This window comes from Octopus sinensis, linkage group LG3 (genome assembly GCF_006345805.1).
Source record: "Octopus sinensis linkage group LG3, ASM634580v1, whole genome shotgun sequence".
NCBI classification, from domain to species: domain Eukaryota; kingdom Metazoa; phylum Mollusca; class Cephalopoda; order Octopoda; family Octopodidae; genus Octopus; species Octopus sinensis.
Window position 1 is genome coordinate 70416397 of NC_042999.1, and position 19311 is coordinate 70435707.

Sequence of the window (19311 nt, forward strand, 5' to 3'; positions counted from 1 at the left end):
TGTCTCACTGGCCTTAAACTCCATACTAAACAGTTTTCCTCTTTCTCCCACATCTGCAAACTTTCAGAATTCTCTTCCTTGACACATTTTTCCTTCAAACATTAAATAACAGATGTCTAGACAGAACATCAACTGCTTTAATGTCATCAGTCTCGATGGTCTTCAAAGACCATGCGCACTGCCCTTCATATACTGACTATTAAACACGCATGCACACACAACATCTCTTTTTCACAGCTACAATTGTACTTCACTTCAATAGTCACTGAATTTTATCAGAACTATTTTTGAATCAGTTGTTTTTTCTCTTATCTTTGCTTTATAACTTGAGCAATCTGAAGACCTTGGTTATTCTGTTTTCTTCTAGGAACTCAACACCAAGTAGACCATCATATCTTTCTAATGTTCAGTCACATGGTAAATAATCTGAATTTATTTTCTTTGTTGTTTTCCCTACATTTAAAAAGTTTAACTGTGAAAAGCAAAACAAAGAAAAGAAACTAAACGTTTATAAATAGATAAGAAAATATCTTGAAATTTTAATTTCAAGTCTACTTAATACACTGCTTTCTTGTTTTTTAATTACAAAGTACAAGGAAGTATGGACAATTCAATACCTATATGATGATGTCAATAAGATTGTAGTGGGAATATTCAGCAATTGCCAGATGTTGCAATTTGCTAGAATATTGCCCACATGATAAACAAAATTCTAGTAATTTTGTACACAAAGACGAATATTGTTACTACAAATGACAAAACATTTAGAGAGCGTTTGTTCTTGGTGTAGTTGTAACAACAGATAAAGTGTTGTTAGTTGTTTGACAGCTACTGACTTACAATGTCATTCGTCCTCTGACAGTTCATTGCCTTTGTGTTGTCATCTGCTGTTCACCATCTCTGTTGGCCAACTCCTACAGTATTTGTCAATGCTCTCTGCATCTTAAAGCTCTGTCTAGTAGTTACAATGTACTGGATTTATACTGGTTGATAGGTTCAGAAGGAAATGTACCAAAAGAAAAGATTGTCATGAGAGCCTATTTGATGCAAAGCTGTGGTTAGTCAGATTTTATTGGTCATATGGGCAATATTCTAATGAACTGTGACAGCAGACAATTGCTGAATATTCCCACTATATGATTGATTTTTAGCGTAACCTTTTGTTGTTTGATACTTGTAGAGAAAGTTTGGGCCAAGAGTTCCAGTGAGTTGCAATTCTGAAGATGGAAAATTGAGAAAAATATTTAGTATAAGTTTTGGGAATGCGACAAGAAGTCAAATGGCTGGTGTATCAGATGGCCTTCAGTGAAAGTTGTCAAAGTTTACTAATTCAAAGTGCTAGGAACTATTCTAGTAATGACAGAAGAGACAGAAAAGGGCACAGTATTCTGTAGCATGTTAATATAAAACATTTGTACATTGATATTGGGCAACAAACTGTAGGGGTTGAAATATAGCTGATTTATAGCTGATTGAATTAACCACAGAACATACTGGGTTATCATCCTCTTGAAAGTTGAAGTCAATCTTGATGCAATTTCAACTCAAGATGTAAAGAGGGGAAGCTAAATACTACAAACTAAATACTAACATTCTACCGGTTTTGCTAATTTGGCAACTGATAATCAATAATTGTTTCTAATTTAAGCATAAAACCAGCCAGCAGTTTTGAGAGGGGGAGGGCCTCATTGATACCAGTACTTGATCGGTGCTTTATTTTATTGACATTGGGCAGGATTTGAGCTCAAATAGCCTGATCAATAATGAAATTATTCAGGGTTAGTAATGATAGATAGCATCAATAAAACTTTATTAAGAATATATGTCTAATTTTAGAAAGTGTGTAGTAAGACATAAATTTATTGTTTTCGCTGTAGCTTGAATTAGTTAATTGAGACAGACCCTGACCTGTTAAGGTTAGCATTGCAAAAGTTTCAAACATCAACTTCAGCACAAGTCTGATGCGCATTCAAAAGTAAAAGTTAAGTCAGTTACAGCAAAGACGTCAAGCTGTCCACTACCTATTTTCCAACTGCTCTCTCTCTCTGTCTCAATAGAGCATGGAAATATAACTTGGTGTTATTTTTGTAATTATGGCTATTAAGCCAAAGTAGTTTTAACAACTTTGAGACAATTTGCCTCTTTTCTTCACTTGACATTCGAATCAAGCTGTTAAGAAACTTATATTGTTTTTACCCTGTTGCTGAATTTGACATCAGACAGCAAGAATTATATCTCCAGGATGACTCTCACACAATTGTATCGTGTAATTTATATCAGCTCAAACTTGAAACTTGTAAAATATTACTGAGTGCAACTGTATTTATTCATGTCTTACAAAACTTATTCCTCCAGACTGAACATCTGCAATCTGTTGTTTTGAACACACTTCATTTTCTCCTGTGTTTTTACGTTTGTTCACCATTGTTCAGAAACAATAATAAAATTTGCATTTATTTGAACACTTATTTGATGCCTTCTGATCCTTATCGTTGCTTTTATGTACAAACTGCCATCTACATTTTGATATTGAGTTTACATGCTAAACTCTTTTGCTAAAAGTGTGAGGCAAATATAAGAAGTAGGAAGTTGTATGTTAGTGAAATATGACCAGTTTTTGAAATGTGATGTTGTATGTCAGTGAAACATAAGCAGTGATTACAAGATATTTACAGCTATTGAAGCAGAATAATTTTAAAGTAGTCTGTTAATTTATGAGAGGATTTGAATGGATGTAAGATAAGAAAAGGTTTGTGCATCAAAGGCATTGGCTGAATGTATGAAAGTGAGTTGGTTTGGTAGAGACATATGAAGGAAAAGGATTATATACATATTGAATGAAAAATTGCTGTGTTAGACATAGAGATGTATCTGTTGTTGGAAAAGACTGAGAATGACCTGAGAGGAATTTAATGAAATTAGCATGGGCAATGTAGTCATTCAATACACGATATTTATGAGAATGGAAACTGAAAGATGATAAAGATGTCAATAATGAAATGCAAATGGCTTTTTTATTATGTGGTAACATTATTCTCAGCTGATAAATACTATAGAAAAAAAACTGTCTTGTCAACAGAGCAGTGATCAAAAATGGTCAGTTAGTTTCACAGCAGGTTTTCATAAAAAGTTTTATCTCCTAGCTGACCAAAGCCTTGTGAATGAATTTATTTCATAAAAACTGAAAGAAGCCTGTTTTGTTTGTTTGTTTGTTTGTGTGTTTGTGTGTGTGCACATGTGCATGCATGTTTGCTTATATTTACGCTCTACAAAAGTCACTAGCTTGCTTGCTTTGTGCCTTGTGAAAGAGATCCCTTAATTGGAAAGCAGGTAAGGGTTAGTAACAAGAAAGGCATCTAGCTGCAAAACAATGTTTCAATGATATATTCATTTAATCTATGTTAGCATGGAAAAACAGATGTAAAATGAATGAGTAAACAGTTATATGCATTTTCTCTCCGCCACAATAAGTCCATTCTACAAGAAGTTGTAAAGGAAATAATAGGTATTTCTTACTTTGGCATTAGGCTGTAAATTGTGGGGCAGAGATGTAAAGAATTTAATAAATTGCAGTACTAGACTGGTATTTATTTATAGACCCTGAAAAATGGAAGGCTAAATCAACCTAGGTGAGATTTGTTCTGGTATGTAAATAGATGTAACTAAATGTCACTTCCTCATCATCATCCTTTATGTCTGTTTTCCACACTGGTATGGGTTGGATGGTTTCACCAGAGTTGGCAAGCAGGAGTGCTGCACTAGGTTCCAGTCTGATTTGGCTTGGTTTCTACAGCTGGATGCCCTTCCTAATGCCAACCACTTTAAAGAGTGTGCTGGGTACTTTTTACATGGCACTGGTATGGCAGCTTTTATGAGGTGTCAGAATGATTGCTATTACATGGTGCCAGTATGGGTGCCTTTTATGTGTCACTGGTACAGGTGCTTTTTATGTGACACCAGCACAGAGCTTTTGCAAGCCAATTCTCTTCAGCAAGGGGAGTGGCATTAACACTTCTGCTGTGGAGGAAGGGTCACATTGTTATTAATCTAATGGTCTACCATTCCTGCTATGCACTGCTCTCTATAAAAGAAATATTGATAATCCAATTTAAATTTCAGGGTTCTCTCTCTTGCTTTCCTTGAAAAATTGCTAAGGACTTTTATTATAGGTTTAATTTCAATTAATTAAAAATTCTTTTTAGCTCACTGAACTATGTATGTTAGCCTGCACTTAACTATATGTTCTTAATGCAGAAGACATCCTTAGGAAATTTTCCAGTATCAGAGATATTGATTAATTAAGTTTACCAGTCTGAAAGAGTCATCAAAGGCCATGGGTGGCATCCCTTCCCTCCTCGTCCCCCAACTATATAAGGCAGAACAAAAATTTTCATTACAGTTTCTATATTGAAACATAAATACTGTTTGATTTTAAACTGTTGTTTCTGTTTTTAAAATAGCTTCACCTTCATTATCTCCACGGGAGAATATGTCCATGTATTCAAGAACCACTCCAAATCAGCAGTGAGTACATTTTATCATGTATACATAACCACATCTGATATTCAAAACTTAGAGACTTTTCTACTTCATAACCTACATAGGATGGGACTCTTAATTTTGACATGTTCTCTTTAAATATTTAGCATTAGTTGCAATACTTAAGAAAAATTTACTTCATTAATTTCACCACTGTAATAGCCAATTTACATATACAAATTTGCATTTGTCTATACATACATACATCAAAGGCATTGGCTGAATGTATGAAAGTGAGTTGATTTGGTAGAGGCATATGAAAGAAAAGGATTATAGACATATTGAATGAAAAATTGCTGTGTTAGACATAGAATTGTATCTGTTGTTGGAAAAGACTGAGAATGACTTCCTTCTCCAGCCTACATGTTTACTTCTTCTTTCTCTAGCCTACATGTTTACTTTCTGTTGGAATCTCTACACATTTGTTTGACCTGTTAAAAATAGTACACACTAACACTCCAAACATTCTCCTTGATCCTTTTCACACTTCCAAACTCATCCTCTACCAGACCAAACTTATCTCTGCATCTATCAAATCATCCTAATGCTAGTTATTGCGACTGCTCATCACACATTTTCATATTACACTAGTGGTTCTCAACCATTTTTTTTTTTGCCTATGGACCCTTTTTGACTACTACTTGTTCTGGTGGACCTCAATGTTTAAAAACTAGTTTTATAGATACATCATTCAGCATCTACTTTCCATGCTGGTATGGGTTAGACAGTTTGATTGGTACTGGTAAGCTGGGGAGCTGTACCAAGTTCCAATCTGATTTGGCATGGTTTCTACAGTTTGATGCCCTTCCTAATGCCAACCACTCCAAGAGTGTAATGGTTGCTTTTTACATGCCACCAGCATGGATGCTTTTATGTGCCACCAACATAGGTGCCAGTTATGTGACACCAGCCATGACTATAATTTCACTTGGCTTGATGAATCTTCTCAAGCACAGCATATAGCCAAAGGTCCTGATCATGTCATTGCCTCCATGAGGTTCAATGTTTAAAGACCATGCTTCACCACCATACTTCTTTCAAAATTCCTATTTCATTTTTCATATGTTCACTTGTATAGGTTTGTAATAGGATTTTCTGAGAAAACGTGTTTCAGTTGCCAGAAACATGTTAAAATGTGTAAAAACCTTAGAGAAAGAGACTTAGCTGTCTCTTGCAATAAATACATCCAAAACAAAATCTTTTTCTTGGATCTTTAAAATACTACTGCGAATCCTCAATTTACTATTTTGTCTGCGTGGACCCCACAAAATTTTATATGGACCCCAGTTGAGAACCACTTAAAAGCATGCCAGTGCTGCATTAACGCATCCATGCCAGTGGTGTGTAAATGCATTATGCTGATAGCACATACAATGCACCCAGTACACTCTGCTAAGTGGTTGGTATTAGGAAAGGTATCCAACCATGAAAACTATGTCATAATAGACGGTTGGAATCTGGACAGCTCCCAGATAGCCAGCGCCATGTCAAACTATCCAATCCATGCCAGCATGGGGAGCAGATGTCAAATGATGATGATAATGACGATGATGTATGTATGTATGTATGTATGAGAATTTGTGTGTTACTGTCCCCCTGCTTTGACTTGATGTGATAGTTGTAAATGAATATTGCTATCACACTGTCATGCAGATGGTGTCCTTTGTTTCCAATCTTCTGTGAAAATGTCTGGTCATGGAGAAATATTACCTTACTTGGAATAAGGTAAGATCGTCAGGCCATAGAAAATCTACCTCAACAAATTTTATGACTCATGCAAGCATAGAAAAGTGGATGTTAAACAACAATGATGATGATGTTTGGATCCAGATGTTAGTAGAGTCCACTGTGAAGATCATTCTATCACTTATATTTGTCTACTGTCCGAAGTGAACAAAAACTAAATGAGCTCAGATTAGAAGTTTTGAATTGTGACAAAGCATAATTTTCATTTAACATTAATTGAAATTAAAGGTGAGTATAGAGAGTAGGATCCTTCTCAACTGCATTTATTATTATATTCTATTATTTATGTTACATTTAATTCCATTATTTATATTGGCTTCAAATTTTAGCACAAGACCAGCAGGTTTGAGAAAGGGGCTAAGTCGGTTAAATGAACCCCACTGTTCAGTTGGTATTTACTTTATTAACCCCCATAGGCAAAGTTGATTTTGGTGGAATTTGAACTCAGAACGTAAAGATAGATGAAATGTCACTAAACATTTTGCCTGATATGCTAATGATTCTCCCAGCTCACCGCCTTAATTTCATTATTTATATTGCATCTATTCTTGTAAATTTATGTATGTTTACACCAACACATACCTCAATATAAATATATATTACCCCTGTGATGAAATTGACAAATTCTTATGACTATATTAATTACTATTTTACTAAATTGCACTAAGATTTTATTATTTTTCTTCCAATAGATCACTTCTACCAGATGTCAGAATCTCACAGTCAAATATGGTGATTTTTTTCTACTTACCTCCTATTTGCAGACATGAATGTAATTATCTTTGAAAAGTTAGCCAATCATAAACTTTACAGCTCCATATTAACCAATCCTTACAGTTAGTTAAACGCAATCCAAAGATTATACTTTCACTAACTACTACTCAACTATAGGAATAGTCATCTCACTTCTCATGAAAGTTACTCTCAATAAACTTGCTTCTCTTATTTTGTTGAGCTCCTTGGAAAGCTAAGTTGGCTTAAGTGAAGATTTGAAAGAATTAATAGGCAGTAAGTAAACTTGGATAATACTTCAGGAATGAAAAAAAAAAGAAAATACAAAAACAAAAAGCAGTCCAATGTTTTAACTTTCAGACTTATCCTACATCCAAATTTTTTACATTTTAATTTTTGGATGCTAAATGATGGTGGTGTTGGTTGTGGCAGTGGCAGTCGCGGGGATTTGTACAAGCTTCAGCAATTATAAAGATTATAATTTTGCAAACTTTTAACTTTATCTATAGGAATGATTGTGTGGTAAGAAGCTTGCTTCCCAACCACATGATTCCAAGTTCAGTTCCACTGTGTGACACCTCGTACAAGTGTCTTCTACCATAGCTTTGGGCTGACCAAAGCCTTGTGAGTGGATTTAGTAGAGGGAAACTAAAAAAAAAAACTGTTGTATATATATGTTTTGTTTTGTTCAGTTTGACCTCTGATCTTCAGATGTTTTATTCCTGGATGTGGCCATGATCCAAAACTATATTCATGCTAGGAACCTTTATTTTTAAACTAAAGGTAGCAATATATGTATCTTATACCTTATTGTCCAGTTACTTAGTGGATAAGCATATTACTACCTTTAGTTAGGGAATAAAGATTCCTAGTTCAAATCTTGTCTGTGACCATGTACAAATCCATGAATAATAGATGAAATCTTGTTTATAAATATTATAAATATACACTCTAAAGATGAGTTCTGCAACTGTCTTATGATTTTCAGGTGTTTAACACTAACAGCCTAGGAATACCAATGTCCTTCCGTACTCCACCATCTCAAAGTACATCTTCAGATATGGTTAGTAATGTTTTATTGATTTTGTTATAAACACATGCTTTTGTGTGTGTGTGTGTGGATAGAGAAAATTAACAAAGAAAGTAGAGCTATATATGGTAAATGTGTAATGGCAATAAACACTAAGAATACAAGTGAAATAGATTTTCTCTAACACCCAGGAACATCCCAGGAGTTAGTAGAATTGTTTTCCTTGCCAATGCCCTGTTACTACAGGGCAGTAAACTCATATGATGATATGATGCACCTTCAGTGTGCTAAAGGTTCAGTCAATCTCTTAAAATCAATATCTTTCATGTTCTCATTACTACATTTCTGTTGCACAGTTTAATGACTGTTATTAGGTTTGTAGCTCATGCCTTTGAAGATGATCAGGTTATCAGCTTTATACTTTGTAAGTCTTGAGGTAGCTTATTAAGCCAAATTTTATATGAAATCTATGGTTACAGTGGAGGAACAGAATAGGGAAGTCAAGAACCAGTGGGACTCTTGCTTTCTGTGCAGTCCTCCTCTCTTTAACTTCTCTGGCCATATCTGATTCTGAGTGTTTTACTCCAGAGTACACAGCACTTATGTCACAGTGAGTGATCTTGAGCAAGATGTTTACCAGTAGACTGTTCTATGTTACACTTTTTCAAGATTGTTTTGGGCATGTCTTTGTAACTCTTCTTTGGTTCACCAGACGACTGAATGTCAACTGCTAGTTCACTAAAGATCTGTTTGGGGAGTCTGGAGTTAAGATATACTACATATCTACTCCACTGCAGCTGGAATTTGCTTTTTCTCTGATATCCTAAAACCTCAGTGATTGCTTCCATTTTCCTACTTTTGTCCTTATATAAATGTATTTCACACAATCTATCTCTTTTTAATTCTTGGCATCCCTTATGTTACGATAACAAAAAATTCAGATAAGCAAACCTCTAACTTTTCTTCCCTCTTCCAAATATTCTCCATTCATTCAGTCATAACTAACATATTTAACAATCACTAAACACTGGAACCTGTCAAATGTCTGGTACATGAGACACTCTTCTATTTGTGTATTTCTATTTCAGGGAGGAAATTATTTCCCTCCAATGTCAAGTAGAGTTTCCATTCGAACACCACCATCTCAGGGCCGAATTGGTAAGTTACTTTCAAATTGTTTAATGAAACACAAATTCATAAAACAAAGTAGTTAGTGAAGAATATTTTATTCCATAAATGTTTGGCACATTTGTTAATATAAACTTGCAAGAGAGATGACTGTGCTGGTATGGTCATGTGGTGAGAATAGATGAGGATAGCTGTGTGAAGAAGTGTCACACCCTAGCGGTTGAGGGAACCTGTGGAAGAGGTAGACCCAAGAAGACCTGGGATGAGGTGGTGAGGCATGACCTTCAAACATTAGGCCTCACCAAGGCAATGACTAGTGATTGACACCTTTGGAAATATGCTGTACTTGAGAAGACCCGGCAAGCCAAGTAACCAGCCCACTTATGTGTACCTTTCCTTCATTGGACACTAAACTCTGCTTGTGAAGTCCTATTGAGGCAAGTGAAATCGAAATCAAATTTGATGACAGCACCGCATGATTGGCATCCGTGCCAGTGGAGCGCTAAGAGCACCATCTGAATGTGATAGTTGCCAGGGCCACTGACTGGCTCCTGTGCTCGTGGCACATAAAAAGCACCATTCGAGCATGATTGTTACCAGTGTCACCTTACTGGCACATGAAAAACAACATTCGAGCGAGGTCATTGCCAGTGCTGCTGGACTGGCTCCTGTGCAGGTGGCAACTAAAAAAAATACCATTTCAGCATGGCTGTTGCCAGTACCACCTGACTGGCCCTCATGCTGGTGGCACGTAAAAGCATCCACTATACTCTCTGACTGGTTGGCGTTAGGAAGGGCATCCAGCTGTAGAAACTCTGCCAGATTAGATAGGAGCCTGGTGCAGCCATCTGGCTCACCAGTCCTCAGTCAAACCGTCCAACACATGCCAGCATGGAAAGCGGACATTAAATGATGATGATGATGAAACATCTTTTTTTATAATTTTGTTTGTAGCTGCAACAGTGTTATAATGAGTCAACTGATATTTTACTATATTTTCCAGATAGTCCTCATGCTGCAGTAGTGAGCATGAGTCCATCATCAGCTGTGTTGGAATTATCAAAGAAGTTTACTAGGTAATTGAATTCATCTGCTCATTTTAAACAATAATATAATACTATTAGCACTGTTATTTCACTTACAAGAGATTCATTAGATCCACATGTATCTTATTTCCAACTACATTAAATTTTACCTGGATTTGTTTAGGGGAGGTGTGGATATGCTGATTTTCACATTTTCTTGGTTCTTTTGGATATTTTCTTCACTTTACAATCACCACCACCACCACCATGACTAGCTGCTCTCAATATTAAAGATTTGAATTTATTCAATTTATCTGTACTCTAAGGTGACTGTATAAGCCTATGTTCAATCTTAGAGAATATTGACAATGAGAATATGAAAACTGGATTGTAGCTGGGTCTCAGAATCATTACTCCCAGCCTGCTTCCCTCCATCAGTGTCTATAATGGTCATTATCTATATTGATTTTTTTTACATCTGTCTATGACCACAAATTATTGGTGTGGGGGCAGGAGTGTAGTCAGTTGAATCAATCTCAGTTTAAAACCAACACTTATTTATTGATTCCAGAAAGCTGAAAAACATTTGCAGAATCCCAAATTCTACAGCATTTTAAATATTAAAATAACGTCTTTTTTTTTTTGATCTGGTGGCAGAGCTCCAAAGTAATCAGCTTCATACCCTAAGTACATTTTTCTCTATTTTGGTCAATCTGATATTAATTTTATTATAGGCAGATATTTGGGCTAAATTAACTGAGGCAGAATTTAAAGTAGAGAACCACAGGCCCAAATTTGTCATCAGCATCTATTAATTCTCCTTAACCTAATTTTGACTCTGCTAAATTACAGTTCCATAAAATTTGGATTCTTTTCTAAATATGATTTCACTTGTACTTTACATACAACTTTGATAATGCAATTAGAACTCTTTTACAGTAGAGCCAGAAGATACTCAAATATTGAAAACAGATGGCTTAGCAGTTACGCATTGTGTGAGCTGATATGGTAGCCTCTATCTAGTTGTTTGATGAACTAGAAATAGTGGCTTACTCTCCTTTGAATCACTCTCTACTGTGTTTAAAAAAGGAAGGTTAAATTAGATAATCTGGTCTTAGACTCACTATATTTTTTGGAATTCTCTCTCTTGCCATGTTTTTTTGTGCAGTAATCAACTTGCAGCTGCTTAAGAGGAACATCACCTGTACCGATCTCACCCACCTTGGAGGACTATGGACTCCACTCCTTTCTTTGGATCAAACAGTTTAAAAAATAAATCTGGAATGAAAAGAAGATAGCCACAATTAGAATACCTTTGATTACAGGTCTTCTAGACTAGAGCTGACTTGGGGATAAATAGCAAGAATTACATATTGTTATGCAAGGGTAATCTGTACAGATTTAACAATTGACAATTCTTTATACTGACATGCTTTACAACTTCCTTGTTCTGAGGCCAAGGCTAACTACCTTCAAAATATTAATTGACAACGTAATCTACAGATTCAGGTCTGAAGCAGCAGCATTCTCATTTTTACTTATGGATGAGATGTTGTAAAAAGAAAAACTCTACTAATGCTTCTCTTTTTTTCTTTATTTCTTATACTATTACATAGTTATAAAGTATATTAAGATGCATCACTATATGTTTCAACATGCCTTCATAACATGTTGGATACTATGTGTTATGTTGCACTTATTAAATACAACTTGACACATCACTACAATGTGTTATGACATACAAGTACAGTGTATTATAACATACTACTGGTGTGTTATAATATACTACTGGTGTGTTATTACATACTACTAGAATGTGTAATGACATGTCACTATAATGTATTATTACTTGCTACTACAGTATATTCACTTATGACTTACAACTACAATGTGGTATGATTTTCCACTAATATGTTATGACGTATCATTACAATATGGACATATACAGTTTGTTATGACATATACTATTACAATACACTAGTGAGGCCTGCATAATTTCTACAGAATGATAAAAATTGAGAAGATTTATTTAAGATGAAAAGAATGATTTGCATTTTTAAGCATTCACAATTTTGCTTTCATTAAATGTACTTGATGTTTGTCTACATTCATTTGCTTATATCTCTTTTGGTTGTCTTTTTTCTCTTTTTATTACATCTTCTCTGATCCTTGCTCTCTATATGTGTATCCTTTCGTGGGTAGCTTGCAACTATGTTTCTTGTGAATCCATAGTTTAGGCTAAATTAGCTTTTATAAACAAATACCAATTTTTTTTAAGCAAGCAGATGATAAATGTTTGCACTTATGTGCATACATTTAGCAATGGTCACTATAACTGCCTCCCCTGTTCATCTCTCTCTAACTACCTTTCTTAAATCTCACCACCAGAACATCACCCTCTCCTATATATTGTATCCTAAACATATCTCTTTCTCTTCACCTTTCCCTTCTGCTAACATCTTAACCACTTAATAAGTATTCTTTCCCCCACCCCACCACACATTGTTAACACTTCTCTCCCTCTTTTTCTCTTGTTTTTTTTTGCCTCTACCTTCAGCTGACCATGTGACCGTTTGGCCTAAGTGTATTAATATTTATCTTTTTTCTCTACTTCTTCCTTCACTCCTCCCTCCCTCTCTCTCTCTCACTCCCCCTACACCTCTCTAACTAACTAAAGCGTAACGGGTGAATGAACTAGCAGATTATTATATAGATTATGATAACGGTAATGATGGAGATACTGTTCTTCAAATGTTACAGTAAACTTAATTTTTTTACTTCCAGATAAAAGTTCGTCCTTCTGTCAGTAAACCAGAAATACAAGTCCAAAGAATTTTATATTTCAGACAGCTTTTTCTGTGTTTCCCGGTTAAATTTTGTAATTTTTACAGTTATATTTCTTTTCTAGAGATTTATTTTTAAATCACAATAAAAATTTCAGAAAAGATTTTTGTTCTGTCACCATTCTGTTTGTTACTGTAAGGAAAATTTCAAAGCAGCTAAGGAAAAGAAAAAAAAAAAATGAATCCATATTTTAGAATGATATAAAACTTAAAGATGTCAAAACTTTAAGACTGGTTGTTGTTAATAAGACTATTAACCTCATTTCCAGAAATGAAATATTTTTTAATGTTTACATCTGTTACACTTTGATCTCTTTTCATCATCAGTGGATGCATAGTGAAGTACTATCCATTTTTTTCCACATACTGGTTCTGCCTATTCTCCTCTACAGCGCTGAGACCTGAACCAACCTCAAACAGTGCCTGAACAAGCTCGAAATGCAGTGTCTTTGTCAGATCCTTAATGTCTGAATCTCAAACAACAACATCCAAGAATAATGCCAGCATTAGCCAACCATTGAAGACCAAGTCCAGCAGTGAAAGGCTGGTGGTTTGACCCAAACCAACCTCAAACAGCACCTGAATAAGCTCGAAATGCGGTGTCTTTGTCAGATCCATAATATCTATGTGACTGAATTTCAAACAACAACATCCAAGAATAATGCCAGCTGTAGCCAACCATTGAAGACCAAGTCCAGCAGTGAAAGGCTACAGTGGTTTGGCCACATCTACTGGATGAGCACTGGAAGACTACCATACCAACTTTTTGGTCGCAGCAATTCTTGCACTGGAGAATCCAGTGCAGCACATGAAAGAAAGCATTGGTAAAATAAATTGTGGAAGACCTGAAGTCACAGTGCCTTGACCATGAGAATGCCAAGGCCAGTGTCATGGATCAGAAAGTGTGGAATAACATCATCACCAGCTAGGGATTAAGAAGAAAAAGGTTATCTATCATCATAAAACTAAAGTAAAGCAGTAAGCTGGTAGAATTGTTAATGTGCTGGACAAAATGCTTAGTAGCATTTCATCTACCTTTACACTCTGAGTTCATGTTCTGCTAAGGTCAGCTTTGCCATTCATCCTTTTGGGGTTGATAAAATAGGTATCATTTGAACATTGGAGTCGATGTAATTGACTAGCACCCTCCCCACAAAATCCCAGGCCTTGTGAATTTCATTGTGTCGTAACATGGATAAAAGCAAACAAATAGCTTCCTTGTGCAAGTGCAAGCTAGACTCCCTAAGTGGAGAAAAACTGATCTATTTAAGGAAATTGCTGGGTTCCATTGCAATAGGTAGAAACTCAAATCAATACAAAATATGGCCTGGATTGTGATTACCAGCATGAACGTCAAACTTCAAAAAGTAGTTAACCATTTAATGGTCTTAGTAAATTTATACTGTCCAGCATAAATAAAAGTCAACTTCATTATATTTTTTCTGTAAAAAACTATTCTGACACTAAATGAGTCAACTTCCTGTACATCATTTTTCAACAAAAAAAAAAATTTCTAAAAAAATTCTGCAAATGATCTATTCATGTTATTTACACATCCCCTAAAGTTAATTTTTGTTTTTGCAAAAAAAGTGCATAAATTACATGGATTTTTATGGTACACACACACACACACACACATAATATATATGTGCATGTATATATATATGTATGTATATAATATAAATAATATGCATATATGGGTACAGGATGTCACCAACTGTGTAAGCAACATGAAGTATGAAAACAGAGTTAAATATGCAAACAATGAGAGGAAAGATACAAAACAGGACAAGTAGCATTCAACGACAAATGAGGAGTAAGTAGATAGATAGCCGACAACTGGTGAAGGGTCATTCCCTGTGTTACTTGTATATATATATATGAAGGGTCATTCCCTGTGTTACTTGTATATATATATATATATATATATTCTATATTATGATTTAATTGAACGCCACGCATCCATTTCCAAGTATATATATATATATATATATTACTCTTTTACTGTTTTACTTGTTTCAGTCATTTGAGTGTGGCCATGCTGAAGCACCACCTTTTAGTTGAAGAAAGTGATCCATAGACTTATTCTTTAAAAGCCTAGTGCTTATTCTATTGATGTCTTCTGCTGAACCGCTAAATTACGGGGATGTAAACACACCAGCACCGGTTGTCAAGTGATGGTGAGGGAGGTGGACAAACACAGACACAAATACACACATGAATATATACATATATGTATATAGAACAGGCTTATTTACATTTGACAGATATTTGTTCTCATCTTGTTTGTTGCTAACACAACATTTCAGCTGATATAACCTCCAGCCTTCATCAGGTGTCTTGGGAAAATTTCGAACCTGGGTTCTCATTCCTAAGGTATTATTATTATTTTTATTATTATTATTCAAGTCACTGCCTGGAATCGAACTCAGAATCTTGGGGTTAGTAGCCTGCACTCTTAACCACTACACCATATACCTGCGAGCAATTATGGAGTGAATTTTATAAATCTAATATTTTCCTATCCTTCCTTAATACTGGTTCCCATATGCTATTCATATCTGCACTCGGTCTGCTTAGGAGGCTGTTGTGTTCTAGCATATGTCTTGCTTCTTTTACTTTTCGTATTTTCCAGTGGTGTTCTCTGTCTATTATTTTAACTTCATCCCACAGAGGGAGATGGTTTTCATTTTACCATACATGATCAGCTATACCCGATTTATCAATATCTCCTCATGTCACAGCTTTGTGATGTTCCTCTACCCTTATTTTGAGATGGCAGCATGTTTCGCCTTTGTATAACCTACCACAGCTGCATGGGATGGAGTACATGCAGTTTTTGATCATATTCTCTTCTATTGGTGGTTTTACCCGAAGGAGATATTTGTGAAGTGTTGTATTAACCTTGAATACTATCCTGATGTCATATGGGCCGCATATCTTTTTTATCTTTTCGGAGAGGCTTTTCACATAGGGTGGAGTAGATAGTATTTTTGGGGGATAGTTGTTGCTTAATAGATTGTTACTGAGCTTGATCATTTCTTCATGGTGGGTATCACGATTGCTACTTGTATTCTTTGATCGATGTTTTAGGCACTGAGCAATTTCCCTCTTTACACTATGGATGGTGGGAATTGAAGTTAAGGTATCATCCAGTGAAGGTTGGCTTGCGGTATACGGATACCCTGAATCCATACTTGGTGTGTGTTATTAATACATCCAGGAATGCTAACTGATTGTCTTTTTCCTTTTCCATTGTGAACTGTATTGATGGCTTTATTGAGTTCACATGATCTAACAGCACTTGGACATCTTCCTGGTGGGGCCAGAAGATAAAGGTGTCATCAACATATCACAGCCATAGGTTGGTTTTAGTGATGTTGACCCTAAAGCCAAATTCTCAAAGTATTCCATGTATATAATGGCTATTATTGGTGATAATGGTGAACCCATAGCTAAACCCTCTTGTCAATATATATCAATGTCCATACTGAAATAGGTAGTTTCTACACAGACGGTCAACATTTCCATCAAGTTTCTTATTGGTATACTAGTGTGTTCTTTTAGATGGATATCTGTCACTAGTTTTTTTGAATCACCGATAGTGCTTCACCAGTTGGGACTTTGATGAACAGAGTTATTACATCTAGACTCACCATCTGGTTGTATTCAGTGGGGATATCCTTGATCAATTCTTTGAAGTGGGTGGTATTCTTCACATATGATGTTGACTTTCCTGCTAATTGACTGATTACATCCACAAGGAAGCGGCTCAGCGGATGACATGCTGAACCTCTACAGCTCACTATAGGTCTTAATGGAATACCATCCTTGTGAATCTTAGGGAGACCATCAAATGTAAATAATGTACATAATTCCTCATCTCTTAAATATAGAACTGTATTAGGACAGACTTCTTTCAGTTTCTGTCAACCAAATCCACTCACATAAAAGGCACCCAGTACACTGTGGAGTTGTTAATATTAGGAAGGGCTCCTAGTCATAGTAGGCAAGCCCAAACAGACTGGAGCCTGGTGCAGCTCTCTGACTTACCATGCTCACCATCTTTAGTCAAGCTGTCCAACCCACACCAGCATGGAAAACAGATGTTAAAGGATGATGATGATAACTCTTATAGAATTTTCCAAAAATTAAGAAACCCATACCTATATTTTAAAGACAGCCCTTGTCTCACTAATTTTTGTAAGACATTAAATGAAGCATTTATATACATACATACATATATATATATATATATATATATATATATATATATATATATATATATATATATATATACATATATACATGTATATATACATATATATGTATATATATACATGTATGTATATATATATATATATATATATACATATATATGTATATATATATATATATATGTATATATATACATGTATGTATATATATGTATATATATATATTATATATATACATGTATGTATATATATTTATACATATATATATATATATATACATACATATATATACATACATATATATATATTATACATACATATATATATATATATATATATATACATACATATATATATATATACATACATATATATATATATATATATATACATACATATATATATACATACATATATATATATATCATCATCATCATCATCATCATTTAGCGTCCGTTTTCCATGCTAGCATGGGTTGGACGGTTCAACTGGGGTCTGGGGAGCCCGAAGGCTGCACCAGGCCAGTCAGATCTGGCAGTGTTTCTACAGCTGGATGCCCTTCCTAACGCCAACCACTCCGAGAGTGTAGTATATATATATATATATATATATATATATATATATATATATATATATATACATACATACATATATATCTCTATATATAAAACTAAAATGCGTTTGGACCGCTTGGATCGCTTTCAAGGCCACTACATCCCGTTAGATTGACTCCAAAATTTACAGGGACATGTAAAATGAGGTGACGATGCCCGTGGGCTATGTTAGAAATCCCTATCTTAAAAGGTGTCGTTGCTAGGGCCAAAAACCCACTTTGACAAGTCCACTCTCATTCTTTAATGTATCTGTCTTTCTCACTCACTCACGCTCCCAGCACTTTTTCACTCACTCTATTTCCTACCTTCCCATCACTTTCACTTCGTCAAACGACGTTCTTTTATGTATCTGTCTGCATTCAAAGAGAATTATCATCGCTACCACCAACACCACACAATCATGACAACAAATATGAATCTCGCCATCGCATTCTATTGTCTACCTGTCAACGTGCCGATGGAGCAAATACAAACAGAACACACCAACGAGCGTTCGTGTTCTGGTGATAACATAGGTTTTTCGTATCTATTACATTTTAACATTTATTTAGAACCCTGCAAATTTTTCGTGCTAAATTTTCATTTTTTACTACTTTATTATTTTTTCTTAAATTGATGCTTTTATTAAAATTAATTCTAATTGTCTGGGTCAACAGTTCCTTTCCTCGGAGGATATGGAAATTCCTATTACCCGCCAGAGAAATAACTCCAGCATCTCACAACTATTTCAACAAAGACAAGGTTACCTACTTACCAGTCGAATTCAGCGTCAACGCTCACGTATGAGAGAGACTCCAACACACACACACATATATATATATATATATAATGTGTGCATTATGTGGTTGGTTGAGCTGAAAATATGCAGACCTATGTTAAAAGTGCTGGCAAGTTTGCATGACAACTATTTTTTTTTCCTCAAATGAAAGGCGTGACCTCTAGGACAAAATTCTTCATCTTATAAAATGTGGCCCCAGTAGACCCAAATGAAATCAGGTTATATTAACCAAAATGTGAAACGGGTCTAAATGGGGCTGGAAGGGGATTAAAATTTAAAGGAACGGGTGTTTAGGAATGCTCTGTTACATCAAGCTAAAAAATTTGTGCCAGCCTTTTAATCGTCAATGTGTTGCCGTCCATGATGAAGAAGTTTTGAATGCTTGCCATCGTGAGTCTACTGTTGTGAGAAAGAATCACTTCAAAACTTGGTGTTTAGGGATTTTCTTTTACATCAAGTTCAAAATTTTACGCCAGCCGTTAAACTGTCAAAATGTTGCTGTCCGTCGCTAAGAAATGCCAGCCATGGTGACTCTACTATCCTCAGATTCTATCCCTTCAAACTTTGGTTTCCAATATTTTATTATTTTTATTCAGCTCGCAAGTTCGTCTGTCCCTTTTAAATGTTAGTGTTTTGCTGTCTGCCTTGAAGCAGACATT

General features: G+C 35.2%; 1 protein-coding gene across 3 annotated transcripts in view; it reads left to right on the forward strand.

The window, feature by feature from the left end:
* Window positions 1–13104, forward strand: part of LOC115209471 (probable E3 SUMO-protein ligase RNF212) — a 34168-nt gene extending 21064 nt beyond the window's left edge. For all 3 annotated transcript variants that reach the window (XM_036501075.1, XM_029777895.2, XM_036501076.1), the window contains 7 exons: window positions 368–417; window positions 4461–4524; window positions 6978–7017; window positions 8006–8080; window positions 9136–9205; window positions 10179–10251; window positions 12985–13104. In XM_036501075.1, the coding sequence (XP_036356968.1) occupies window positions 368–417; window positions 4461–4524; window positions 6978–7017; window positions 8006–8080; window positions 9136–9205; window positions 10179–10251; window positions 12985–12988 (376 nt within the window). In that variant the 3' untranslated portion in view covers window positions 12989–13104. The remainder of the gene's footprint in view (window positions 1–367; window positions 418–4460; window positions 4525–6977; window positions 7018–8005; window positions 8081–9135; window positions 9206–10178; window positions 10252–12984) is intronic.
* Window positions 13105–19311: the final 6207 nt, after the last annotated feature.